Genomic DNA, 27,541 nt, shown 5'->3' on the forward strand with positions numbered 1-27,541 from the left:
TTCAAAAGAAAAGCCAACTCTCACTTGCAAATTATATCAGCAAAAGTCCTCTGAGGTCCCCACAGCTTTCCTGGTTATCCTGGCAGGACCGATTCTTCCACAGGCAGCACATATAAATCTACCGCTTCTGGTTTCAAAGTCCTAACGTTTTCATTTTAAACGTACACACAACTATCAGTTTAGGCCCACGGAAATCAACACTCTAAGGAACAGTCACTAGAAAGAAAAAGCAATCTGGATCAAAATTAACACTATGGATGGAAATACCGGTACATAACTCCCCTTCAACAAAACTGTATAGAAGACAGACAGATCAGAGAGCTGGAAGAATAAAGAGAAACTGTTGCAGTCCCAGCTCAAAAGTCTCAGGCTTCTTTGGGCAGCAGCCAGCAAGGAATCAGGTAAAGACGCAATGAAAGGAAAGCAACTGCACAACTCCATTAAGAGACAGCGGTATTTAGCAAAGGAAACAGAAGCCGCTCCACATCTGTTGCTTGGGAAATTGCCGTCTGCCTCTCAGATTTTTTCCAGGCAGGTATCCACGAAGCCAGACTTCAGGAAGCAAGCTTTAGCCACTTGGACAAGACGGGAATTAGCAAGATGCCAACACGTTCATAAGAAGAAACATAACACGTTATTGCAAACATAAATAAAAGTGCATTAGCTCTTGTAAAAGATGTTTAATAAGCAAAGCGACTCTAGTTCTCTCAGCTTAACACATGATGGTTAAAGTAGAGTAAGCTCTCCCATCAACAGCTGAAATTGCTGCCTCTAACTGTCCCGCTATACCTTTCTCCAAAGAGTGCTATCTCTGCTACGGGGAAAAAAAAAAAAAAGGCAAAACAAAGCCAAAAATTATTACCAGCAAAATAGTTTGCAATGTAGTACGTCAGTGGAAAGGTAACTAATTTCTCTATAAAGCAACAATACCTCATCAGCCATATAGCACCTGTTGTCACCTGACCTGGATTAGGTTTCCTGCACACAAACTGTGATATAAACAATGAGCTATAAAACAATAAAGAGGCAAGTTCTATCTTTACCCTTGACAACTCAGCCTCTGGAGATTATATAGTTCAATACCTATGCTTTAGCAAAGAGCTATATCAAAGAAAAAAAACAAACTTCTATTGCTACTAATACCATCTAGCGCACAGAAAAGAACACAGTGACTGCAGACAGCAGCTAGCCAAACAGAGAGACAAAAAAAGTATTTAATTTTTTAAACAGAGGACAGACAATTACTTGAATAACTTTCCAAGAAAGAATGAGAACATCGAGATTTTTCCAGCAGTCTGGAAACACTGCACACAATCTCCCCTACCTCCCACCAAAAGGGAAATTCTTCTCTAAAACTCTAGAGCAAGTCAAAACACTTTTTCAATTAGAGGTGAATAGCCAGGACAGCAGTTCAAAAATGAAGGTTATGAAAGAGTTATACTAAAAATATTTTGTAGAAACTGAAATAGTAATTTGTAAAGCTATAGGCCTTTCTTTAGTGTCACATGTAACCCACAGCCTGCAAAAAAAAACCCAAACCACATATGGGAAGTTGAGCACAACTCAAGCAGAGTTACCAACTCTGAGAAGCTCCTGATTGTGCAATCTCCTGTCAGAACTCTAGCTAGATTTCTGCAATAAACATTCCATCACAAGCAATCACATGTCAAACAGATATTTCAAATATGCAACTAAACAAGAACTCAACACTACTTAAGCATTTGTGCAGTTTCATAATGCAAACGCTAGCAAAGCACATGGACTCCTTTTTCATGGATTGACTACACAAAAACTTCACTTTCAGTAAAACAGAAGATTTATGTATACATAAAATCAATGTTTTTCTATGTTTATTCTTTTTTCCATGATGACTGTAGTCACAAGAATGATTTTAAAGTAACGTGGTTTTTTAAAAAAAGGTAATAAAGATTCCATGAGAATTATTTTAGATTTAGACAAGTTAGTTCTACCTACCACCAACTACCAAGACCCTTCAGAATTGACAGGATTTTGTTACTAACAGGAACAAAACAGCACAATTTTTGCATTTTTCAGAGATTTGCACTGCTAACATAGAACAAAGCACTTCTGCTAACGAGTTGTTTCCAGATTCCAATGCACTAAATTTATAAACTGACCTACTCACTACTTTTATCACACTTTAATTGCTTAAAGAGATATGCTCTCTTTTCAAAATCCACCAGAAGAAAAAATTATAACGTGTATAGACAATGCCATTAGTAAACCAATTTTTAATTAGTACTGGATGTTTAAGTGTATTTTTAAGCCACTAATAGTGACTACTTGCAGGTCAAGGAATACTTCAACAGTATTTAAAACCAATCTCTTCTATGCACTCTCATTACCCTTTCTGATGCCATTGTACAATCATGACTAAAATCTTGAATGCTTTGGACTGCACAAAAATCAAAAACCTACACAAAAACATGGTTCCATATTCAAGTACTGAAATGACAGAAGAGAACCAGAGCTGTCCATTGAAACTTAGGGCGGCTTTTTCCAGTTGCAAGTTTCTCACACAATAATCAGTGAGGATTTTATCACATAACATTGCAACAATACAAGTCAGTTTATCTGGGATTTTCAAGCACAGTATTTCAAGACTAGAGGAAGAAAGGAAGTATTACAAATTCATTAGTAGGATCTAACACTTTTAATTTCAAAAGGGCACAGAGATGTTGTGATTTATTAGGTTTGCAAGTTTTAGGGACATGCAAATAAGCTTTTCTATGATCCTTTCAAGGCTTGAGACTCAAGCTTGAGGAAAAATAAAGCCATTGACTTCATATACCGAGAAACAAAGTATGTCCCAACATTTCTAATACATTGCTCAAGCACTAGACAGACAGCAGAACTTCGTAAAACAGCAGTATTCAACTTTTAAAACACTGGGTATTTTCACCAAGCTTATATACTGCTATCGTAGGGATGAAAAATACTAAAATGCTAAGAAACAGCTGATAAACAACACTTCCAGCAACTTTTCCAGCTACATTGATGTGAAAGAGTAAGTCAACTCTTCCTCAATGTTATTCTTCCTACATAACACTTCAGAACTTGGGAAAAACATCCCCTCACCCAAAGAGGATGCAGTAGATTGATATATGTCCTCCAAAGGCATTATTTTCTTTTGGATTTAGAGAAGGGGAGAAAACATATCTTAGCCCAAGAGGAAAGGGAGCCAGAGCTGTCTGGACCATTGCCACTACCATGGAATCTTGTCAAAGTCTCTCCTGCCTGTCCTTACAAGGGAGCAAGGCTGAGCTTGGGCTGATTAACTTAATCTCCACAGGAGATGAGGGCAAGCAATATTTTTTTGTCACACCATAAAGCCTGCCATGAAACAAATCAGAGTACACTGACATTTCACTTTCTGTTCCTCCGTCTCATTTTGAGTAGCTGTCATTTAGTTTCTCATGAAGCAGAAAGGCAAACTGATAAAAATGCGTTTTCTAAAAAATAAAACAAAAGTTGATGAAAGGCTATGTTTGACTTGCATCCAATTTCTGTATGACTTTTTTCCCCCAGCGTTTTTCCAGCACTCAATTAAAACAAACTAAAAAAAAGCCGTAAAAACCCCACTACTTCCTTGGAAATCTACACGAACTAAGGCACCAGTGATACCTAATGCGTGTGTATATATATAACCAGTGGTTCAAAAGCCACGTCCAGTCAGGTCAGGTAGTATCTAGTACTTCCGATTCATATAAACTGTCTGGAAAGCAGGTTCCCAATTTGTAAATACTACAAAATATCAACGAGTGTTATTCCAGAACATAATTAAAGCACAGTAGTATCATCTCAAGAATTCAGAGTTATGCTTTTGTCAGACATCCTGCACTTCACTTTCCAGAAGTCCCTGCTGGACCACAGAGCCAGTTTCTGGAGAAGTACATAAATACACGCATGTGAACAGTCACTTTGGAAAGATGTTCGATACCAACCATGGTCATTCTGTACCTGAACTCACTCACCTAGCCTCAGAGACTTGGGAGGAAATGAAAACAGTTACATCTTTTGTGGTATTCAAACAAAATGCACTGGCATTGAAGTAAACTCTGTCATTGAAGTTAACTGGATTCTGAATTACAGATAAGCAATTTGACTTAGAAAACGAAAAGAAACCCAACCACTTGGCACGAGAAAAGGTCTAACAGCAGGAAGTGTGTGTGTGTCTACAATCTGCACACATACATTTACAAATCCCAGACAACCAACCCTTAAAAATAATTAAAAAGAAATCTGACCTATCACTTTCACTTTGATTCACATTTTAAAAACTGTCTGCTCAGCAAGAGAAATAAGAAGGACCAAAACTGCAGACACACTCTTTTGCACTTGAAAAATAAGTAGTTCATGACACAAAGCTCTACACTTAAGACAAAGTCTTCGGAGAAGACAGGCAATGCAGCATTACACCTGACACTACCATGTAAAACATTCAAAACACCCTCACCTGCTTCAGTCAAGGTACCACATTGTATGACTTGAAGCAAATAAAGAACTGAATTTCTTCTGTTTTGAATCACTTTACGATCACATCACATTCCAATGCTTAGAGCTTTCTTTCTTGCTACTTCCAATTTGGATTTAGAGGACAAGCATGTGAACTGGTCCTTTCTTCATCATTTTCTCCCTTTCTCTACCTATCAAACTATGATGTGACACACCTCTTGTATTCAAAAAACCTCTTAATCCATTTATTCTCTGAAAGGTAAGATGACAGTCTAGTTTAACAGCTTCATTTAAAAGCCAATTTTCATAAGCGAGACTGCGGGTTGAAAGACGATTAAATCACGAAGTCATTGACTATACCTCTTATTTGTACACCTTGCTGTAAGGAAATAAGAACACAACAGAAGATTAACATCGAGTCAAACCAAACCCATCTATGAATAGACAAGTTGTTCCTTCTGAAAACCAACACAAAAATTCATGGCTGTCCAGAAGACGAGAGCAACAAAGTTTGGAAAAAGAGCTGAGTGGAGTAGTTCTAAATTCTCATGTGCTGTTTCTACATAAAAAAAAAAAAAATCTTAACTGAAAGTATTCTGAAGATCCTCCAACCTGACTCACTCTGGTTCCAAACACTGTTCAATGCCACAAGCGTGTCAAAAACATATTTTGATTTTTAATTACCAAAATGCCAAAGCCATCAATAAGTATGGCAGAGACAGCAGTAAAACCTTCAGAATGGCAAAGCCAATAACAAGACATCATAGCTTGCATTTCTTATCCCATCCTCAGAATAGATTTGCTGCTTTCTGTAAAAAGCTAATCAACAGGCATACCTCTAAGTGTCTTAAAAATAAATGTGGCTTACACCTTCAGTTCTGCCAAGAGTCAACTACCCGCACACTGTGTTAGGAACTAGTTGAAACACAAACAGAAAGCTGATAGTAAAAGGATGACTACAAGATACCCTGATTTAACCTCTCTTCCTTGCCACACCAGAGCAACAACACTTGACTTCGCCCGTTTGGCAGAGCAGATGCTGCAGCAGGTGCCTTCTTCAAAAGCGAACGGAGGATGCCAACAGCCACACATAACTGCAACCCACAAGAGACCAAAAGCACTAGCCAGAATTTGGTTTGCTCTTTCCACTAAGTTTTCCTAATGCATTTTAATTTCATCTAATATATCTCCTGCTATTAATCATGGTACTCACCCCAAAAAACCCAAAACGTAAAAGGAAGGTAATTTTTAAAAGGCGTATTTCCAAGTGCTACAGCTACTGCACGCAGCACAAGGGCAGGAGCTGTATTGGACACTGATTTACAAAACAGAGACACGCTGCTGCAGCAAGACTGTGGCCTCACTCCTGATGGACGCTGACCTGGGGATTGTTGCTATAGATCACCCTAGCACCTGCCTGTCAAATTCTCAAATGAATCTCTGGCACTTCTATGTTTTATTACAGAATAACAACTTGTTGAGAAAACATACACTTGAAATTAGAGCATAGTCTGAGAATTTTCTTTATTAATTCAGAGAGATATCAGATTCAACCAACTATTCCAGTTATCGTTTGAAAGCATATTGATACGTGTGCTTGAAGCTATGACTTTATGCCCAAACACACTGCATATCTTCATGCGGAAACACTTAACTGTTGCTTGGCTACAGCTGACTGTATATGGTAACAATCTTTCATAACCCAAATTATCTGTATTACTGCCATACTCACGACAAAGATTGCATCCCATTTACTGAAAACTTTATTCTATGCTAACTCTTAATTTGGAGAGTTATATACTAACTGAGCAACTTCTCACCTGAAGCCATCATGAGACAAAACCTACTGAGCAGGTAAGAACTCCTACTAGCTCCTGATCATTTTGCAAGTTTCTCTTAGTTTAGTAGAGATCTTTTCCCAACATAAATGGATAATTTGAACTTGCTGGTTTAAATCTTGGGAATATTTTTTTTCCCCTCCTTCCAGACAGAGCTCTTCTTCACTTGAAAGGTATTAAACATCACAAAGAAAAAAAATTAACTCTACAGGAGCGGCTTTTCCCATTGTTTTTTTAAATTCAGATACAATTGCAATTTATAGTTGCCACCTAGGATGAAAAACATTTAAGGAAATATCTAACAGCAGTTTATCTTTTTGTCCACTTATAAACTAGATTTGTCACGTACGCATTCTGTGGCTGAGCTTCCTCCGTTTCTTCACACCACTACTTTTAAAGATTTTTCTCCTTAAGTCTTTTTTTTTTTTAGTCTGACTGGATCTGACATTACAAGACAAACAACACAAATGTACTGCTCAGCATAGATATCATAACTTGTACAGTGTCACCTCAGAAAATGAGATTTTGATATCTACAGCTGAGAAAGCAATTATGTACATACAGTATATGTAATCACTCTGTGCTTAACTAGCACCGCTGCAAACAGATTGTTACACTGATTGAAGAACTTCCCTGATGTTTTGAAACCAAAGCTAGAAAAAGACAAAGGGAAAACCAACCAGTGGAACACTGTACAGGCAATTTCTCAAAAGCTTGAGAATCAAAGAATATAAAACAGCCCAGGTTGGAAGGGACCTCAAAAGGTCATCTGGCCCGTTTCATGGGAAAGGGAGCCCAGATGAAACTATCTAGCACCCCATCCTGTCGCATCTTTAAAACCTCCAGAGATGGGAACTCTACCACATCCCTGGGGAGGTTGTTACAGAGACTGTTCTCGTTGTAAAAAACCCTTTTATATAGATATGAAACCTCTCCCAGAGCAACTTCTACTCATTAGCCCTTGTCATCTCCACGTGGCTCCTTGTGAAAGGACAGCCTCCATCCTCTTTGTAGATGCCCCTGAAGTACTGGAATACTGTGATGAGGTCCCCCTGAGCCTTTTCTTCTCCAGGGAGACTCCTTCAGTCTTCCCTCACAAGGCAGGTTCTCCAGCCCTTTGGTCATCTTTGCGACCCTCCTTTAGACCCTCCCCAGTCTGTCCATGTCTTTCTTGACTTGTGGGAACCAGAACTGGACACAGCACTCCAGGTGCAGCCTGACCACCATGGAGTGGGACGATCACATCTCTGCCTCTGCTAGTAACGCCCCAGGGATGCGGCCCAGGATTCAGTTTGCCTTTGTTGCTGCAGCGGTGCTCTGCTGACCCGTGTTGTGCTTGCTGTCCACCAGGACCTCACATCAGCAAGGCTGCTGCCCAGCCACACAGATCCAAGCCTGTACCAGGCTCTGGTTATGTTGTCCCACATGCAAGACTATGCACTTGTCTTTTAAACTTCATACTGTTCTTACTTGTCCACAGTTCCAGGCTGTCCAGGCCTAAGATGGCTCTCCCTTCTGAAGTGTCCACCTCACCACCCAGCTTAGTGTCATCAGCAAACTTGGTGAGGGTGCTTTCAATCCCATCACACAGATGATTTATGAAGATGTCGAACAGTGTCAGGCCCAGTACCCATCCCTGGAAGACCCCACTTGTGACAGGCTAAATAAAAAACATTGACCACCAAGAGATCTTTGGACACATTTTTAAAATAGTATATTTGAACTCACCAAAATTAACTCTAATTCAACTACATATTAGCAGACTTTATGCAGGTAATTCCTCATGCCATTCTGGTGTCATCACATAGGACACAAATATTCTCATCATAGTTTCTTCTACCAAAATCTAAAGAAGGAAATCATAATTTCACAGTATTGCAAACAAAAACTATCAATTACTCTGAAGCTTAGAGTACTTCAACTGAATTTGCAGGATTTTTTTAAAGGAAAATGCACGTCAGTACTTCATATTTTTCATCATATGTGTTTTATATATATAAAAAAAAGTACCATGAGTGTACTAAACATAAATCTTTTCTTTCTAGCTAACTCATTTATTTAATTATGATCTCAAATGATTTACGGAGTATTTCACGAAAGGCTTTCCTGGAAACCTGTGAAGCACACCTTCAGAAGTAAAAGGCAAGCAATAGTTGCACATGAATTTATTAAGGTAGAAAAACACTCCCTACTCAATATGTAAGATTAACAAGAAGGAGAATTATTTCAGAGAACTAATGAACTTTATTACAACTCCCAAGCTATTTAGGTCAATGGAAAATTTAGTGATCTTTCCCCCATTCCTCCAGTTTGTTTCCTCCACAAACAGCCTCCTGTGACATTACTGAGCATTATCAGCTGAGTATTGGATGCTGTAGTTTGCAAGTTCAACTACCATTTAAAACACACACATCTTCATTTTAACTGCTTCGAATACATGCAAAACAGAGCTCAGTCAGGCAGTACTGAACTATTTCCATGAAAAGCATCAAATTTCATGAAGCTCTTGTCTCCAATTTTTCCCCTAGAAAATACAATAAATCCCTATCAAACAGGCTATGCAAAAGTTAGAGACCAATGAACATTATGAACATTACATTTTCCATGCTACTAATAAAAAGTTATGGTATTGTAAAAATTTACTTATTCTATTGAAGCAAAGTAATTTTTAGGCCCATGTTCTAATATACACTAACACACAGAGAAACTAATTTTCTTTACTTAAAAACAGTATCTTGCAGTCATAAGTATGTTCAGATAAATTGATCTCCCTTATTCATCTGTTGGAACATCTGTAACTAAAGAAAATACAACTCTAACTCAAAATACTTAACAATCTGAAAGCAACGGCTTATATTAAAACAGCGCACTTCAACATTTCATCTTCATTGATGTATTATAAACACTCACACCTTCCTTTTCACTTGGTTTAAAAAGTCTTCTGTGGACTTTTTCTTGGACATCGGTATTTGCCACATGTGTGCCTGAAGCTTGATGCCTGGTTTTCAAATACATCGTGGTACTACCAGTGAAACTTCTCTACCTCTTAAAAAGAGTACCAACAGTGGCTTGCCTCCACACCATCAAACCCACAAATCAGGGTGGGGGGTGGAGAGAAGTACTTCCTTATTTTAGATGCAGGAAACAGAAATTCAAAACAGTCTCACAATAAGCCTGAAGAAATCAGGAAGCCCTGACTTATGTCACCATAGGCCAAACAAACAATTCCAATCCCAAATTCATCTTTAATTATAATCTTCCTAATTTCTCTGCCCGTTTTCCAAACCTCTTATTTGTATTCATATCTTACGGACAGACAAGACTTACTTCTACACAAAGAGTATTTCTTTGGTTCTGGTACCCTACAACCACCCTGCAAGTGCAATCCAGCTTGTGTTCTGCAGTCAGAAATATTAAAAAGTACAAAAGGCCAGTACCACAGTCAGATACTGCACTGATGCTCCCTATTTGTTGATATTTCATTTACTAAGTAGGAGGAGAAGAGACGATAATACAGCACACCAACTTTGATTTCAACTTCTCTGTCTTTTCAGGCAAGGTACTCAAACAAGAGAAAGCACTTAAATGGAATGATTGATTTTCCACAACCTCAAAGTAAAATGGATAAACAAATACTTTCTTTAACTATTAAGAATTAAGTGATTTATGGCAGCCAAATATCCATTGCACAAGTTTAAGAACTAACTCGAGAGCCTATGAACAGATCGGACTGGCATTACTGACAAAGTTACTTTTGTCATCCACCCAATTAGTCGCTGCTCCTCTTCCCACCAGAACTTGCTTACTTCTCTACTTCTTCTGCAGCAGAAGTGAAACAGAAATTAACTAATCTGAACAGTAAAGAACAACAGATCTTGATAACAGACATCCCCCTTCTGTACTAAAAAAAATTAAGTGATTCTTGTGTTTTGTGGAGCTGAGGACAAGGGTATCTTGCCCAACTTAAGCATGAGCTTGTTTGGAAAACATTGCTTCTACTTTCTTCTAGATGAAGAAAGGAGGTTTAACCAATAATACAGCTCATTCCTGTAGCTCTAGGATGGATAAACTGCACTTATATACCTAAAAACCATTTGTTTATGATGATGTGATTCCAAGGCAAGCAAGATCTTCAGGAGATTGTCTAATCGTAAATACGAGCTTTAGCTCAAAGTTGCAAGTTACTCATTAAAAAAAGAAGACTGTCTTTTTCCACTGTTATGAAAAAGGTTATGCTGATTCCAACTCCTCTGAGAAAATAAACATATCTTGTTATATATTAAGTTTTGTAAGTATTACGTTAAATATTGTGGTTTGTACATTCAGATTACTTCTGAAAGCAGTTCTTCAAAAACTCATAGCCATACTTGATTTTTTTCCACTTTTGCTAACTTCGTAAAAACAAATTTTTTAAATTAAATGTCAAGACTTGACTGATAACTCCTCTTGCAGATGAAAGCTTATCATTTCATCCACTTCTTTCTAAAATACACCTTTGTTGGTTACTGTTATTTCCTCCCATGAAATGTGAGTAATGCAACACCACCAGAAGGTAAGTTGGCTGATGTTGAAACACACAAGAAAGAGAAAATGAAAGATGTCCTGTTTTGGTACAGTTAGTCAACCTCTCACAAGACAGCCCAATTTGAAGGAAAATCTTAGGCTGCCTGTTCTGGTCAAATCTTAAATTGAAAAATGCCCCTACTCCCAAGGCATCAGAAACTTTGGAAGAAACTTCCCAACCTGCAAATACACAGTTTTAAGAAATCTTTTCTTTTATTCCTGACCATGTCTATGAGTTGGTCCGACTGTAATCAAAAAGGATATAAAAAATTTTTTTCTGTCCCCTAGAATTCATGGTTCTCAGACCTTTCTTTCCCATGAACTTATCAAGAACTATGATAGAAACTATTCTTTATGTAAAGGTGATCTGACTCCCTTCTTTGCCAGGAGCTCAAAGAGCAGGTTGTCATGACCAAAAGAAAAGGTCAAGTCCAGAACAATGCAGCCATCCTGACCCTTCCCTGATGCTAGCCAAAATCAACTGCACCACACAGCAGGCTGAAAGTTACGCAGGAGTCATTCACAGTTGCAATCTCAGAACCAAAGCAGCTTCAGCAGTACCAGTACCATAATGCTCCAATTTTTCCTCTAAATGGCATCTTTGATTATATCTGTAGTCCAAACTACTAATGAAAATAGTGTTATGTATACATCGCATCAAGAAGGATAAAAGCTTTGTTACGAGAGCCTGAAGGTATTTTAGGACAGAAAAGAAACAACAGGAGAAAACTTCAAAGACTCCTCTGACCTTAAACTCATCGATAATTAAAAGCAAGACTTTTAGTTGTTTCCTTACTCCAAGCCAATCTGCCAAGTGGGATCAACGAACAGCTCTGGGCCTGCAAGCTACTTGATACGAGACATTCTTTGTGTTACAACTCTATTCTTTGGGTAAATAACCCAGAACCCTCCTTAATACCGTCTTCCTGACAAGAGTCTCCACAGCTTGTTTGAGCACCACAATGTGACTAGTTCTGAAGGTTTCTCCAACCACCTGATTTTACAAGCCAAAAGCATCTCCAAACACTTTAAGGCCATGCTACGTCCAGAAACCATATTCACAAAACTGTCTGCGGTGTATGAGAATGGCTGAAAACAGCCACGAGCGTTTTACTAAAAGACAGAAGACAAAAGCTCTTCCAGGAAGCGCACCAATCTGTTCTCTACAGAGAGCGCCTAGCTTCTTAACGTTATCTCCAATTTCAAATTCAGTGTACTTAATAAAACAAACCCACAACCAAAAAACCAACCCAACAAAGCACACAGTCACATCAGCAGTTCAGCTTTCACTCCCTAGCCCTTAATGGGCATTTTGTTATTTCCGTCACCATCTTTGCTCTGCTAGTGTTGGCAACAACAGCCCCTGTTTCACAAGCCATGATGATTGCTGCCAACACCAGCAGAGCAAAAACTTCAAGTCCTAATAAGTCTACCATTTGTCTGGCACTATTTTTGGCCTTGTATTCCTACGACAGAGGATATATAGCATGTAACGGGAGGTTTGAATGGCCCCAAGACCACCACAGACTGTATCATTGGTACATTTGTTTAATTGCCAATGAACTTAGTATCAACTGGGGTTTAAGGAGACGGGCATCAGCTCATAGAAGAGGTATTAGAGCAATAAACAAACCGCTAGGCAGACTGAAGTGCAGAAGAACCTTTCCTCTTTGCAAGGGGAAAGTAAATTCTCTCATCTTAACACTGACAGGATTCTTTGCGTGCCTACAATCGAAGCTACTTTCTAAGAGATTAGTATAATAACGCAGAGCTTGCATGGAAATTCTACAATTCCACCTCTAACACTGACAGCAGCGCGTAATATCAAGACAAACTTGTGAGGCACCAGCATTGCCCTATTTTCAACTACAGGTTCATGTTGTGCCGGGTATTGTTCGGCACAACCTGGCCTCTGTGAAAAGGCACAGGGCAAGTATAACCAGCACAAACTCACGGGCCTGCCTTCAGTCTCATTCTTCCCTGAGGGACCTTCCCCAGCCACTCCTACTCCATCACCTCCTGGCTGGAGAGGCCTCCTGCCCTCCGAAGGACCTTAACACACAGTCACTCCACACTTGCAGCCAAAGGTGCTCCTAGATCTTAACAGTGGGATTAACGTGCTGGACTGTCATCCATACTCGAGGAAAATGGCACTGCTTGTGCTGACACCTCGTACTTCAGCTTCTGCCGCAGGCAGTCTATCCTCCCTCCTCACCTCCACGGAAACAGTATTTTCACAGCAGTCAGTGACTACCTGGGAAAACAGCCATCTTGTATTAATGCATTTTATATGTGGATATCTAACATCAATAGACCTTATCAGGAAGTATCAGTTTTCCTCTGAATATATTCATACCTCAGAATTTAATAGGTCTGAATACAATGCAGCACTATCCGAATACTATGCAGCTTTTAAGAGAAAAAAGATAAAGACATAACTACTTAATATTTGCAAACTACTAGAATTCAACAATTTCCTAGTAATATTTTTTAAAGTGAATACTACGATCCACAAAGATCTGTAGGAAAAACAAGTACGTATTCCACCTGTGTTTCCAGATCAATTGTAAGTTCTGTAGCCCAGAAACACAGAAGCTAGAAACACAGTTAAGTAGTTCCAACCTACAGTCCAAAATAAAGCCTGTAGTGTTCTCTATAGAAGTTTCTAAGCATTACAACTTTGCATCATCTCAGACCATGCAACTGAAAAAAAAAAACAAGAAAACTTTCATATATTTCTCAACTCTATAAATAAACAGAAAAATGAATGCATAAGAAATTTAAGAATTTAAATGAAATAAATAAATTAAGAAATGAAATAAAGATCTCTGCAGTTGAATTTAAATTAGGACCTTAGAGATCTTAAGTACTGTCCCCATGACAGTTTGTATTGTATAAATATTGACAGGGAGTGGCAACCTTTCAGTTAAAGCCAATCCTTTACAAGATTTTGAGTATCAGAATAGACTTTGGCCTGTGCTCCAGTTAGATGCTGGTACTGATCCTCTGCCAGTTCTCCTCTACCACCATGAGCAGCTAACCAGGCCAAGGAACTTCTGCTTGTCTAGACAGTCTCTAGACAGTCTCTAAACTGCTGTAACTAAAGATGCACCACAGCATGTTATACTCTGCTGATGTTGTCTGGATATCCATCAATATCGAAACACCCAAGAAGAAACCTGACTACAGATTACACTACAGGAGATTGAATCATCTCAGCCGACAACACACCACAGACAAGTAGAGTTCCAAACTATTTTCTTCTTCACAAGATCATGCTTCAGCTCTTGTTCTACCACTTAATTTGGGTGTTTATTTCAGCAGACTACTGACAAAGCTAAAAGCTGGTATTATTTGCATTTGTTTTAAATGAGCTATAACTGGGCGTTGTCTGCATAGTCCTTACAGTTTTACCAATATTGTCTCGTCATCCTTCTGGCTTTATTGCTGCTTGAATGACTGGACAAATTAAGGCAAAGACAGAATAGTTATCAACCATTCTCTAATTCTGTTCTTGAAGAAGGAAGTTCAGTCTTTCAGTATGTCCATTTGGAACTTCAATTTCTTGATGACAAAGGAGTTTCGATAAACAGCATCAAGCAACATCCACAAAAAAAAATACAAGTTCTTAATTACATGTTTTGGGACCTCTCAAATTCAAAATAAACATCCTGTATTCCTTGGTAAAAGACTTAGAAATGCTTTTTATTTTTTTTGTAGTACTAAAGTATGTCTCAGGGAATGCTCCTAACAGCAACTGTAAGGCTACCAATATCATCTGCTCACAGTGCTTCCAAATATTTATTAAGTTCTCAACAAGTGGCTCCTGAAGCTATCATTGTCCTCAAAGTCAAAGATTTACAGACCAACAGGTTGATTTTCAATTTGTCCAACAAACAAATTCCAGGTGTTTCCCTTTTCCTTGCCACTACCCCCAAAAAACCAAAACACTCTGCTGTTGCCAGGAAAAAGGACATTGTTTACAAATATTTTTACTTGATAAGAGCATTTACAATCTACAACACAGTTTGCTGACCTTTTTTTTTAAATTCCTCTTCTTGAAACAGGTCTTAACATCAACTTTCTATTATCATTCTTAATTCTTTATTTTTTCCTATAAGAAGTTTTAATCATGTTCCTACAGTCCTAGTTTGATGAGTAGAATTGGCCAAGTTAACTGTTATTCCGGTATAAAACCCACCATACACTGTGAATCAAATGCTAACATTTTGACAGGCCCATCATCTCTACTGTTAACTCTCTAGAGGCTTACATAATACTAAGAAAAAAAAATTCTGAGGTTCAACCCAAAATGAGAATCCACCAAGTTACTGCATTTCCAAAGCCAACTTGCAGTTGCATTTTACCTTTAATTAATGTATCAAGTTACACATTTTATCATTAATTCCACATCAACATATACATTTCATAATTCTTAGTGATGAGCAAGCAATATTAACCTGCAATTATAATTGATTTTGCATATAAAGCTTGGATATGGTGACTTGAAGACAGAATTATATTTTCAGGTCAGCCAGAAGTCTTATTTTAGATCTAACTATAGGATCACTGGTTTGGGTTGGAAGGGACCTAAAGAATATCTAGTTCCAACCCCCACGGTGATGAGCAAGGGCATCTTTCACTAGAGCAGGTTGCTCCAAGCCCTACCCAACCTGACCTTGAACACTTCCAGGGATGGGGCACCCATAACCTCTCTGGGCAAATCTCTTACAGTGTCTTACCACCCTCATAGTAAAAAACTTCCTTCTTACAGCCAATCTAAATCTACCCTCTTTCACTTCAAAATCATTGACTCTTGTCTTGTCACCACAGGCCCCAGTAAAAAGTCTCTCTGTCAGATGAGGGAGATAGACATTCTCTCAGAACATCCCCAAGTCCTTCTCCGCAGGACAGATCCTAATCCATTCAACATTCAGTCCGTACTGATGCTGGTGACTGCCCCAACTCATGCACAGGACCTTGCACTAGGATCTAAAGAATGGCAGAAACATGTCCAAGGAGATTTAGTATATCGTGACACTTCCCCTTACTTTGAACTGCCTCCAGATAACTTACAGCATTCTGAATTTGACACTCTGCAAATGTTCAAATTACACTTTTTCTATGCATGAGCTTCAGCAGCGAAGGAGACTTGGATACCACGTCTCTCCAGCATTTTATCACTCAGATTCTAAGAGCACAGTTAATGCGGTTTCAGTGAAGGTGACTTTCAACAGTTATTTTGATAGGTAAGAACTTCTGAAGTAAAGGTACTTTGAGTTACATTCTTTACTTTTAAAAAATTTATTTACCAAATCCCTATCCACAAGGTCTTCAGAAATGCTTTCTAACAAGTTAAGCACAGGGGGAAAAAAGGTCTAGTGACAATAGGTATTTAGAAATCCAAATACCAAAGAGGATGAGATTTTCTCACCTTTTTCTGTGCAAAACAGCTGACCATGAATTCATCTAGCTGACTATGAAACAGACAATAGACCTAGGAAAAACAGGTGAATCAAGCTCTGTACTTATGTATTTTTGGTGCAACAAAAAGGGAAACCTCTTGAGACCAGATAAAACAAGTTTGTCATATGCAGTGTTTACTGTTGTCAGTTAATTTGAAGCCAAACTGCTGAACGAGTGAAACATTTGGCATCTTTGAAGATTAAGACCATCAAAAGTCTGAAGTTTTATAAATCAACTATTCAAGTAATTGACTAAGTACTTGGAATAACCGAGTTACTCAAGTGTTCACATAAAACATGAAAACGCTCTCAGTGAGTTATTACCAGAGCAGAGCACGCACCAAAAAGCATTTTCATGAAAATTTACTAGTTATTTTTGAATCAAAAGCATAGGCAGCTTGAGGTCAAGATGTCCCACAACCATCCACCCGTTACACCCCTTCCTCCCCACTCATCAAAACCTGGAAGCCCACAAACCCCAGGGATTTAGGAAGAAACACAGAGGAATAAGAAATCTGGTTTTATTCCAAAATCATTGTAGAAGTGTGTTCACTGAATACTATTTTCTACTGCTTAATATAATTAACAAGACACTAAGCCCAAGTCACTTACATTGCCTTCGGCTCTACTTCATGCCCCCATGGTATTCACCAGTATCTGATCACTGCACACCCTAGAGTATGACTACCTACCCAATGCAGCCTTCACAGTCTTATTGGCTCTTTTTAGGACTGTAGGACTCCTAGTACCTGCTACTTTGAGGAAAAGCACTACATTATGCTGTGGCACATGCTTTACGTATAACTTGGGCTTCGGCCTCCTCATGGCTCATAAAAATGGACAGCCTAGCTGTGATTTCCCAGCCTAGTGCTCAACCAAGTGCATGGAAGCCCCAAAGAAACAAACAGATTTAGTCACAGACAGTTGCAACTTAGTCTGTTTTTATTACAGTTGCATAAGAGAAAACAGGAAAAACAAACACATAGCTCCGGCACCTCAGCTTTATGGATTTCCTTCCTGCACCATGTAAAGTGAAGTTATATAGTCCTCAGTTGTCTTTTCTGCTGGCTCTGTTGTCAGCACTCTGCTCCCACACCTTCTCGAGACAGTAATACACCCTCCTTTGTATCAGTGCCCCCTCCATCTTTTCTTAGCTTTCTTATACTACTTGACACATAAAATTAGAATCTTTCTAGCACAGAGAACCTTGCTTATGACGTTTACAAAAACCAAAGACTAATGTAAAGGTTATCCTTGCCTGCCTTCAATCTACAATCTACAAAGGTGACAACTGATGGGGAAAAGTAAGAACAGAAGCAAAATGAAGTAAAGCTAAAGAGGATAAAAACCAAACTAATAGAAGCCAATGGCATTGCTGAGACTTTTCTTAGCACAGCCAAAACAATGTGGTTTTTGAATCTAAAGGAACTCCAGCATTTCAAGCCCACGTGTATAGAACATCAGATGCTGAATTTAAAGTGTCTGTGCATCAGTCATTCATACATTACCATTCAGATACACATCTAGCTAATGCCTTTGCTCAGGAAAATTGAAAGCAATTATAAACAACCTCAATTTGTGACTTCAATCAAGGGAAAAAAGGTTTTTAGATTTAAAAGGTTTTATAAATAAAGGATTTTTTTTAATGTAGTCTGATAATAAAAGCACGATCTTGTTTTTTCTTTAAGTGTACCTGGCCTAAAGCCTGACAAATCTCCCTCTTTAACTGAGGGCTGCAGGGAGGGGAATGGGGTATTCATCTTAGAATATTTTTTTAAGTGCAGACCAATTACACCTAAGCATTTTTTTCCTTAAAAATATATCCACATAGCTTGCAATGTTTGATTTTTAAATAGTTTCTTGGGCTAAGAATGATGTTTGTAGTGCCTATCATCACACTAAGAACTGGTTAAAATATTTAAACTCTTTAGAAAGTGTTAGGATACTGAAGTTTACGGAAAAGAGCCCAAGAACCAACTCAGGATGAGAGATATGAAACAAAGTACAAGTCCAGCCATCAAAGAGATTGATATAGTGACTAAACACATACGAAGTTAACCTACCAGATGATTTCTTCAGAAGCAGCACTTGCTTTTTTAATTGGTATTAGTTTAAAAAAACCCAGTATCTCTAAGTAGGGTTAGCTAAAAAAAAAAAAAAAAAAAACACGAACGAAACCACAACATAATTCTGACGTCTGTATCATAAGAACCTGCCTTTAAAAGAATACGCAAAGGTATGCCCAGGAATCTCAGGAGATTTCTATAAAAAAGGTAACTTTAAAGAACATTCTTAAGATCTGAGATGCAAATACACGTTCTAAAACTTTACACAAGCATGACAGAAGCACCCCAACAAGTTCATTTCCAAACTGACTACAGCTTAGCTCCAAATCGTAATTAAGATAACCAAAAAGGGGCAAATCCTTGAACTGACTAAAAGGTGAAGTTAAAGATACTATCAACTGCATGTTTGATACCTGCAACCTCTTTACTATCACTGTAGGACGGCCCCCATAGTATGGCCAGTGTAAAAATCACATACAAATGGAGTTATGGTTAATGAAAAACTCTGGACTCTTTAATCAGATCTTATACTCTAGGCATCAAGAGAAGCTGTGTGAGAAATGTCACATTTGACAGCAGACTCGAGTTATCAAAATCGACACAGTATATCCCAAGCATCAGAGCTCCTCTCATTAGCTGTGGTTCTAAGGTGACAGATACGTAACCTAGATCAAAAGCAGCAAGTTAACTGGAAGATGTGGTGCTACTTCCCCTTGCAGCAGCAACGTCCTAAAGGCTCTGCTTTTATCCAGGGATGTAGGTTTGACCTGTCAACGCTTCAGAAGCTCACAAATCAGTAATAAGCTAAACAGACCACACAGTATTATGAACTTGCACAGATGCTTTCATTAGATTCTTTTCACCTCTCCACCACCTTTCTCTTCTGCCAAGAGCCATGCAGCAGAAGATGAGGAATGACTATTAAGAGCTATCTCCACCCGCACGCCTGCCTTCCTCCCCCAAACCCAAATATCAGAGTTCATACTAGGAACAACTTCCAATTTACTTGTTCTCCTCTCTGACAACAGCCAGAAAAAAAAAAACACAACAAAAACACACACCCTAAAGAACTTTCACCACTTGCTACAGAGAAAAGAAATGATCTACTTCAGCATAAAAGCAGAAACTACAGTTTGCTGCTATTTAAGTGCATCTCTAGGCTTATCTAAGCACCCAGCTAGATCCCGAACAAGTTGGTTGGGTTTGACATACACTTTGTTGAGGCACTACTTATAGTCAGAACTAAAATATCATAGAATCATAGAAACATTCAGGTTGGAAAAGACCTTTGAGATCATCCACTTTTGTCAAGAAACTACCAAATTATGTTGGGTTTATGACAGGAAGCGCTACGGTCTGCTTTCTTATGATGCAATTATAACGGAGAGATCCACTGAACCATCAGGTATGATCAAGTAGGGAAACAACCAGCAAGCAGCCCTCTATCCCAGGCCTAGCACACCAAGTAGTGTAAAATGCGTTTAAACCCCTGCCATGACTACTTCCCCACCTGTAAGGGCATACTGATCTCAGAGCTCCCTTTTACACGTCCTAAGTTGATATTTGCAGACGTCTACGCTAAGCGGGCTGCAGGCAGTGCTGTGGTGCTTAACCACAACGTAAGACACCTCACTGTTAAAAAAAAAAAAGCTGTTGACGAGGGAATCGGTATATCAAAGCCATTCGGTCTTCTGCTCACACACAGGACTGGCATTCACGAATTCCACCTCCGTACAAAGCGTCCACCGCCCCTTACGGCAGCCGGCGAAGCCTAGAGCGGTGTACGAAGCGAGAGAGGTGACAAGCCCGAGGCAGGACCGGGCGGGCGCCTCCCTGCCATGGAAGCCGCTCTCCCTGCACAGACACCCTCACGCACCCTCAGCTCAGCGCTGAGTAAACAAAACACCGGTGCGGAGTTAAGCAGGGCGGTGACTCAGCCAGGAGTGCGAGATTCGGTCCCACAGGGTAAGAAATTCGGGGAGACGGAACCGGGGGCCCACCGGCGCTCCCTACTCACCAGCAAACAGTCCACGTTCACTTCGGATTTGGGGTCCTTTAAAATCACGTCGATTTTTTCAAACCGAGACTCAAAACTTTCCCCCGTCGACATGTTTCCGGAGATAAAAAGTTTCCCTTATTCCAGAGCAAAATAAGGTGAAAAATAACGAAAAAGTAAAAAAAAAAAAAATTAAAACAGGAACAAGCGAGCACAAAAGAGAAACCTCACAGCCTGCACCAGGCTGAGGAGCGCTTCCTGCGAAATCCCTTCAATCACAGAAGTCTCTGAGGCGAGTCCCCCGCGCTGCCCCGCCAAGGGGCGAGAGAACCGACGGCGAATCCGCACCGGGGGGACGACGGGGCTGCTTCTCCCCCCTCCTCCACGCACGCACGCACTTTCCTGGGCTGCTCACAACTCCGCAGCAGCAGGTTTCCTCTCCCTCCCTCCTCTACTCGGGCCCCAGCGTCTCAGCAACCTCATTTTCCCAGCCGGGGAAGCCGCCCTGGGAGCCAGCGTAGCGGTTCCTCCTCCTCGCCTTGCAGGAGCGGCGGCGGGTCGGTGCCAGGTTCCGAAGCGCAGTTTTCTTTCCGGAAAACCAGAAGAAAAAGCAACAACAGAAGATAAAACAAACAAACAGAAAAAGGCAAGAGCCTGCAGGCACACCAACAAGGCAAAAATGAGAGGGGGAAAAAAAAAACCCCAACAACGTCGGAAAATCCTCTCGGCGGCGTGTCTCAGCGCCGTGGGGTTGGTCCTTCCATGGGCACAGAGCGAGGTAGCCCGGGGCGGCCCGGGGGCAGGCTGCCCCTCTCCTCGGCCGTGCCGGCTGCGGGCGGGCGAGCAGCGTAGGGCTGCCAGCCGCACAGGCCGCGCCGGCCCCCGCGGCGAGTGCCCCCCGAGGGCAGCGGACGGGTCACTTTAACGGCGGAGCGACGGCAACAACATCTTTCTTCCTCTCGCCGCCGCCGCCGCCTCCTCCTCCTCCTCGCTGCGCGGCCGCCGGCGGCTCCTCGCTGCCTCCCGCCGCTGCCAACGCCGGCTCCGCTCCCCCTTCGCGCTCCGCTTCACGAACGGGGCGGCAGCCCGGACCACTTCAGGACCGACCCGAGGTAGCAGCGTGAGAGGGATGAGAGAAGGAGGTGGCTTAAGGGGAAGGGAGAGAGTAAGGTCCGGCCGCGGCGGCTGCGAGGAAACCTGCGAACGGCACCAACATGTCCGCCTTCCTGTTTGAACAGTCGGCGGGGGGGGGGGGGGGGGGGGGGGGGGGCGGCTGGGACGGAGGCGCAAGGCGCATGCGCGGAGGGAACGGCTCCGGTGCGGGCAGGGAGGGGAAGGAGGCAGAAGGTATGCGCGCGAGGCGGGGGCGCGCGGCCGCCGCTCCTCTCCCGCCCTCCCCCGCCCTCCCCTTTTTTTCCCCCGCCGCGCCGCCGCCCCAACGGTCGGAGGGGGGCGCGCGCGCGCCGTGCCCGCCAGACCCGGGAGGGAAAAGGCGGGAGGGGCGGGTTTGACAGCCCGGCGGCGGAGGAGGACGTGCTGGGCTCGGCCGGGAGCGGGACGAAGCGCCCCCCTCGTCCCTTTCTGTGCCCCCCCCCGTCCCCCAGTGTGCCCCCCGTGGCGGTTCGGCGGGGGCCGTGCGCGGAGCCGGGCGGCCGGCTGGGGAAAGCGGCCGTTCCAGTCGGGGATCGGGCAGGGCCGGCGGCGGTTGGCGTTGCCAGCTGTCCGGCTGCCTTAAGGCGCCCGAGAGCTGCCCGCTCCTTCCTCTGCGGGAAACGGCGCGGACGGGCCCCTGCCAGCGCCGCCGCTCGTCGGGCGGGCGAGCGCTGCCCAACACGGGCCCCTGCTCGCCGCGGGGAGGGGACAGGTCCCTGTGAGGGTCACCCGGCTCGGGGTGGCCGGGCAGCTCCTGAGGCCTCCGCCCGTGCTGATCAAAGGCCGGCTGGACAGGGCCCCGGGCGGCCCGGCGGCTGTAGGTGGCCCTGCTTGAGCAGGGGGCCGGAGAAGTTGGGGCTCCAGAGGTCCCCGCCACCCGCCGCCCCGCTGCGAGCCTGGGTGCTCGGGGAGGGAGAAGCCACCTTCCGCAACCCCAGAAGTTCGGAGATTCCAGTTTACGACCCGACAGAGCTGAGTGCAAGGTAGCACACCGAGCTCGGGCAGAGCAGAGAGCTGCAGCGTTGAAGGTGGGACCAGTGCGGCGTGTCTTGGTGCTTCCAGTCTGAGCCTCACTCTCGGGCTTCAGCAGGGACCGTTTTTTCAAATAAGGGAGCTCCAGTAAAGCAGTGATTTCGACTACTGTCAGACAGAGGCCACCATACTGGTTCGGATCCTTGACTTCCACTGAAGTTCCAGAAATGGCAATGGCATTTTTACAAAGATGACTAAAAATTACGTAGAGAATGTCAGGCCATTAATCTCTGGTCACTGAACAGTTGCCAGTAGCAAACCTGAATCCCTAGCACTATGAGTTATTTGCAAAGCCGTGGTTAAACAAATGATCTGTAGCCAAGTGCCAGGGTGTTTGAGCTATTCGATCTTCACTGCTTGCTATCTTGCTTTATTCAGAGGAAAAAAAGAAATGGCATTCTACATTTTGCTTTTTCTTGTCCGCAGCTGCCTGCATCTTTGTTTTTGTTTTCTGATGAGAAGTATGTACGGTTAAAGCAAAACTACATGCTGCAGCAGCGTTACACTTGTGTTTACTTTCACTCGTTTTGTGCTGGCTATTACCACAGCCCTTTGATTCAGAGGGTTTGGTCGCCCTTGGAAATGCAGATGTTCCATTTCAACAACCACAGCCCAACACCTCATGTACTCTGCAAGCTGCAGGGTGTAGGCCTGGGATCATCCCATATGTGATGCAGCAAGTAATTCCTAAAATACAAAGAAAATGCTTCTTACAGTTCCCATATTAAACAAGATGAAAATCATCGTTGGAGATACAGAGCCTAATCCGCAGTGCTCCTGGGCACCTGGTTTGGGCACTAAAACACGTTCAGGGATGATGCCAGCCCTCAGCAGCACGATTTGAAGTAGCTGGCTGGAAAGAATGCAAAATCCATGAGCGCTGTGATAGCGTAAGGAAGAGAAAGCCTGAACCTGCAGCTCGTGGGCAGGATCATCACCTGTAGTGACACAAATCCTGAGCCGTGCTCTGGGTGCTGCTTATGGGGAAACGTGCAAGTACTCTTGGGAATGCCAAACTTCTTCCGTCCTCTCCAGGCCTCCCTGCAACTAAGCGATGTGGGTCTTTCTCTCACTTGCCCCTTGCATCTCCATTACTGTTTTTAGAGTGTCCCAGGTTCAGCACAGTGAGTGAGAGAAGCACCACCCCATTGGCTTGGGTGCTCGGAGAATTCCCAGAGATCCGAGAGCTGGGCATTGGAGAGGCCCAGCCTCATGCCTTTATTTGCTCGTGAAGGATCTTGCCTTTGGACCAGTACACCTGAGTAACCTTCCAGCGTCTGCGGTGAGGGAAGCTGCTGTGTTTGTATTCAGCTGTGTGCGAACTCTGTGTTTCGAACACGTCTGCCAGCCTGGGCTTTTCTCACGACTGTGCTGGAGTTAAGAGTGCTTGTCTGTCTGTCTCAGATAGAATTTGTGTGGGAGGTACTTCACCCAGCTGTCTAGGAAACTCTGAGCACTGCTTTGAAGACGTAAAAGGGAAGCTTTGGCTACAAAGAGCAGAAAGAAAAATAAATTCTAATTTAAGAGCAGGTATGGGTGAAGTGTCTGGTGTGATAGAGCACTCACGTCCGAACTCGAGGGTGTAATCTAATAGTTTCTAATCCAGTGACCACTCATTCATGTGCACATTTTCATGAACTTCAGTCAGGCTGTTTGTATCTGTATGATTAGGGACTTGTGTATTTCTAGCATTGGCCGCCTAGAAATCCTATGAAGTTCCATCCTACGTAACCAATCAGTGCGTTGAACGTGATGGTTTAGTTTGGTTTTATTTCCTGATAACAAATAAACTAAAAGTGGGTAATTTCTTCTTCCTGCATTTGTTGTGTCACAGATTTTGGAATTAAGCTAGCATTTGTTGAGTGAAATGGAAATTACTCGACATACGTATGACCTGATAACATTGAGCTGATCAAGCAAGCCTGAAAGAGAATTTTTTCTCTCTTCAAAAGCCTGTAGTCTCTAATTCTTGAAAGCGTCTCTACGTAAGATTATGTCCCTGCTTAGCAAACAAGCAAACTGATGATCCTTACTGAAACAGGGCTGGTAGTCCTCATATCCGTGTTGCCTTGCCTGTTTTATAAGATACTTAAATGCTTTTGCTTTTAGTGTGATACAAATAAGACAAATTGACACTGATTTAAGAGCTGATTATTTGCCAGAGATTACAATTTCCTATTAAATACAGAAAATCAATAAACTGTAGAGTTACTACGTTGGCTTCCTCTAAAATGTTACACCGTACTTACAGAAGGTACATGCAATAGCGTTTGTCGTGTAGCACAACAGCATTCGTGTAGGTTAGCGTCCACGGCTCTGTAGTAGGACCGTGCATCACCAGAGGTTTCGGATGTGCCCGTTTCAGGAAGTGAGCAAACAGCAAGGACACAAGAGCGGTGGGGTACTTGGCAAGTATGAGCTGGGCCCTCTCTGGGCAGGTGCTGTTACCCTCATCCTCTTGTGAAAAAGCTGAGAAAAATGAAGTGAAAGATCTTGTAGTAAGGCCATCTAGATTGTTTTGGTCTCTGAGTGCGCCTCTTTAAAAGGCATAGGCGCTCAGATGAGCGTTTCTGATGTAACTGCTGACCTCAGAAGAGTTACGCAAGGCACAAATGAGACTATATCCTGTTCACCATATTAGGCCAAGTTAGTAATGCCTGATCTCCCTTCACGGTCAACTTCCTATTGAGTCAACCTGAAACCTACAGCAGTTAAATCACACCGCGTTACGCTGCCTTTGGTCCACCACCCTCTCCTGGTTTGCTGTACAAAACTGGCTCAGGTTGGCCTCAGCTCTAGTCCTCCGGACACTTCATAGCGCAGACCAGTATTGCTCGAAGCTCTGAGATGGAGACTGTGGTCAACAAATCCAGTCCTTGGGCAAAATACTATCGCTAAAGCTCATCTGTGCAACAGAAGGGCCTTTTGCAGGAGCTCCCTGCTTCAGGCAAGGAACGGTGGCTGCTGGTGCAGACACACCTGAACTGACTGTAGGTAACAAAGTCACACCAATATTGATCTCCCTGAGCTTGCAAAATCTGAAAAAAAAAAGTAAAATGCTGCGTTAGGAGGTGAACGCTGCTGGCTGTAGGTAGCTGAATTAAAGCCACAGTCACTGATGGCTGCTGCACAGCCCCCTCATCTCCCTTGGGGGCTCAGCCACGCACCAAAAAAACTCCTCAGGGAATTACAGACTGTAAGCTTGAGGTGCGAGGTGCTCCGAGGAGCGAACGCATTAAACTGCTCTGCCAACAGGAGAGAGAAAGCGAAAAGATGTGAGAGATATTAGTCGTATCATTTAGCACACTGAGAAAAGGCTTGTTGGTTCTTCCAGTGAGAGGGAGAGGAGAGGAGAGGAGAGGAGAGGAGAGGAGAGGAGAGGAGAGGAGAGGAGAGGAGAGGGGAGGGGAGGGGAGGGGAGGGGAGGGGAGGAGAGGAGAGGAGAGGAGAGGAGAGGAGAGGAGAGGAGAGGAGAGGAGAGGAGAGGAGAGGAGAGGAGAGGAGAGGAGAGGAGAGGAGAGGAGAGGAGAGGAGAGGAGAGGAGAGGAGAGGAGAGGAGAGGAGAGGAGAGGAGAGGAGAGGAGAGGAGAGGAGAGGAGAGGAGAGGAGAGGAGAGGAGAGGAGAGGAGAGGAGAGGAGAGGAGAGGAGAGGAGAGGAGAGGAGAGGAGAGGAGAGGAGAGGAGAGGAGAGGAGAGGAGAGGAGAGGAGAGGAGAGGAGAGGAGAGGAGAGGGAGAGGGGAGGAGAGGGGAGAGGAGGGGAGGGGAGGGGAGAGGAGAGGAGAGGAGGGGAAGGAAAAGGAAAAGGAAAGAAATTACCTAGGCAATACATAGCTGCTAGCAAAAGAAGACAAATTCCGATATAATTGATCGAAAGAAAATTTGCCATGCATATACTCAACAAAAGTAGTGTCTTTCAAACATCTATAAATGCTGAAACAGGGCAATGTATACCTGTAGGTATACATAAACATGTGTGGGTTTTATGCTTGTCACTAGCTTTACTAAAGACACGAGGCTCCTGGCCCATGACCTTGCATATTCCAGGGTATCCCAGCTTCTGGACAAAGGGCGGTTGCTGTTTCCTCTTACAGCACAGCACAGTTTCGGGCACTGCAGTACTTTGCATCCAGTGCTGGAAACCTGGGGAGAAACTGTTCCCACTGCCTGTGAGGGGTGAGTGATGAATAAGAAATGGGGCACCCAGATCTTTGTTTCATTTTCTGGAAGGAGCTAGAAATAGGCAAAAAAAAAAAAAAAATCACCTTTTGCAACGGCGCAGTTTGATGGAGAGGATGGGGTCTGAAAACAAACCGTTGGAAGGGAGGGAGTCAAGTGGACGGGATGGGCTGCTCCAGTGCAAGCCCAGATGCGTTTGCTGCCAGCAGACAAGGGCATAGTTGTGGAAACAGCGCAGTGCAGGCTCTCCAAAGTAACTTTAGCTGGATCTGGAAAGGAGGGGAGCTGGGAGCCCTGAGATAGATACCAATCTACGGGATAAATATCTGGTCACCGTATGGCTCAGGCCAGTATCAGCCATGACGGCATGTACAGTGCAGCTCCCTTTATCAGTGCAGAAAAAAAAGCCTGTGACCAATGTATGGCAAAAGCTCACAAAGTGATTTTAAATCAAATCAAAACAAAATTCCACTGCAATGCTGAAAGCTTCATACCTCAGTAAGGACAATTTCCGTGGCAAATACTGTTTTCCCACTGAAGCCACTTGGTGGGTACAGAAAATGTTAAGATGCCAGAAATTCTTCTTTTACCCTGGGAAAAAGCTTTTTATTTTCACTATCCCAGAGCTTAAAAATGGCCCAAGTACTTCTTGCTTGAAATCTTTAAAAACCCAAACAAACTCAACTCAAGTCAAAGAAAAGCCATGGAAAAAATTAGCCTGAAAAAATTAAGGTTTCAGAAAGTTCGAAGTTTTTAAAGCAGGAGCTAAAAATGAA

At 42.7% G+C, this 27,541-nt stretch overlaps 1 protein-coding gene across 1 annotated transcript in view; it reads right to left on the reverse strand.

Moving 5' to 3' along the window:
* The window catches only part of ROCK1 (Rho associated coiled-coil containing protein kinase 1), a 90,901-nt gene extending 70,382 nt beyond the window's left edge, over nt 1-20,519 (reverse strand). Inside the window, exon 1 of the mRNA XM_086472515.1 lies at nt 20,426-20,519. Within this exon, the coding sequence (XP_086328641.1) occupies nt 20,426-20,518 (93 nt within the window). The 5' untranslated portion in view covers nt 20,519. The remainder of the gene's footprint in view (nt 1-20,425) is intronic.
* Nucleotides 20,520-27,541: the final 7,022 nt, after the last annotated feature.

This window comes from Leptosomus discolor, chromosome 13 (assembly GCF_034619465.1).
Source record: "Leptosomus discolor isolate bLepDis1 chromosome 13, bLepDis1.hap2, whole genome shotgun sequence".
Classification (NCBI taxonomy): Eukaryota; Metazoa; Chordata; class Aves; order Leptosomiformes; family Leptosomidae; genus Leptosomus; species Leptosomus discolor.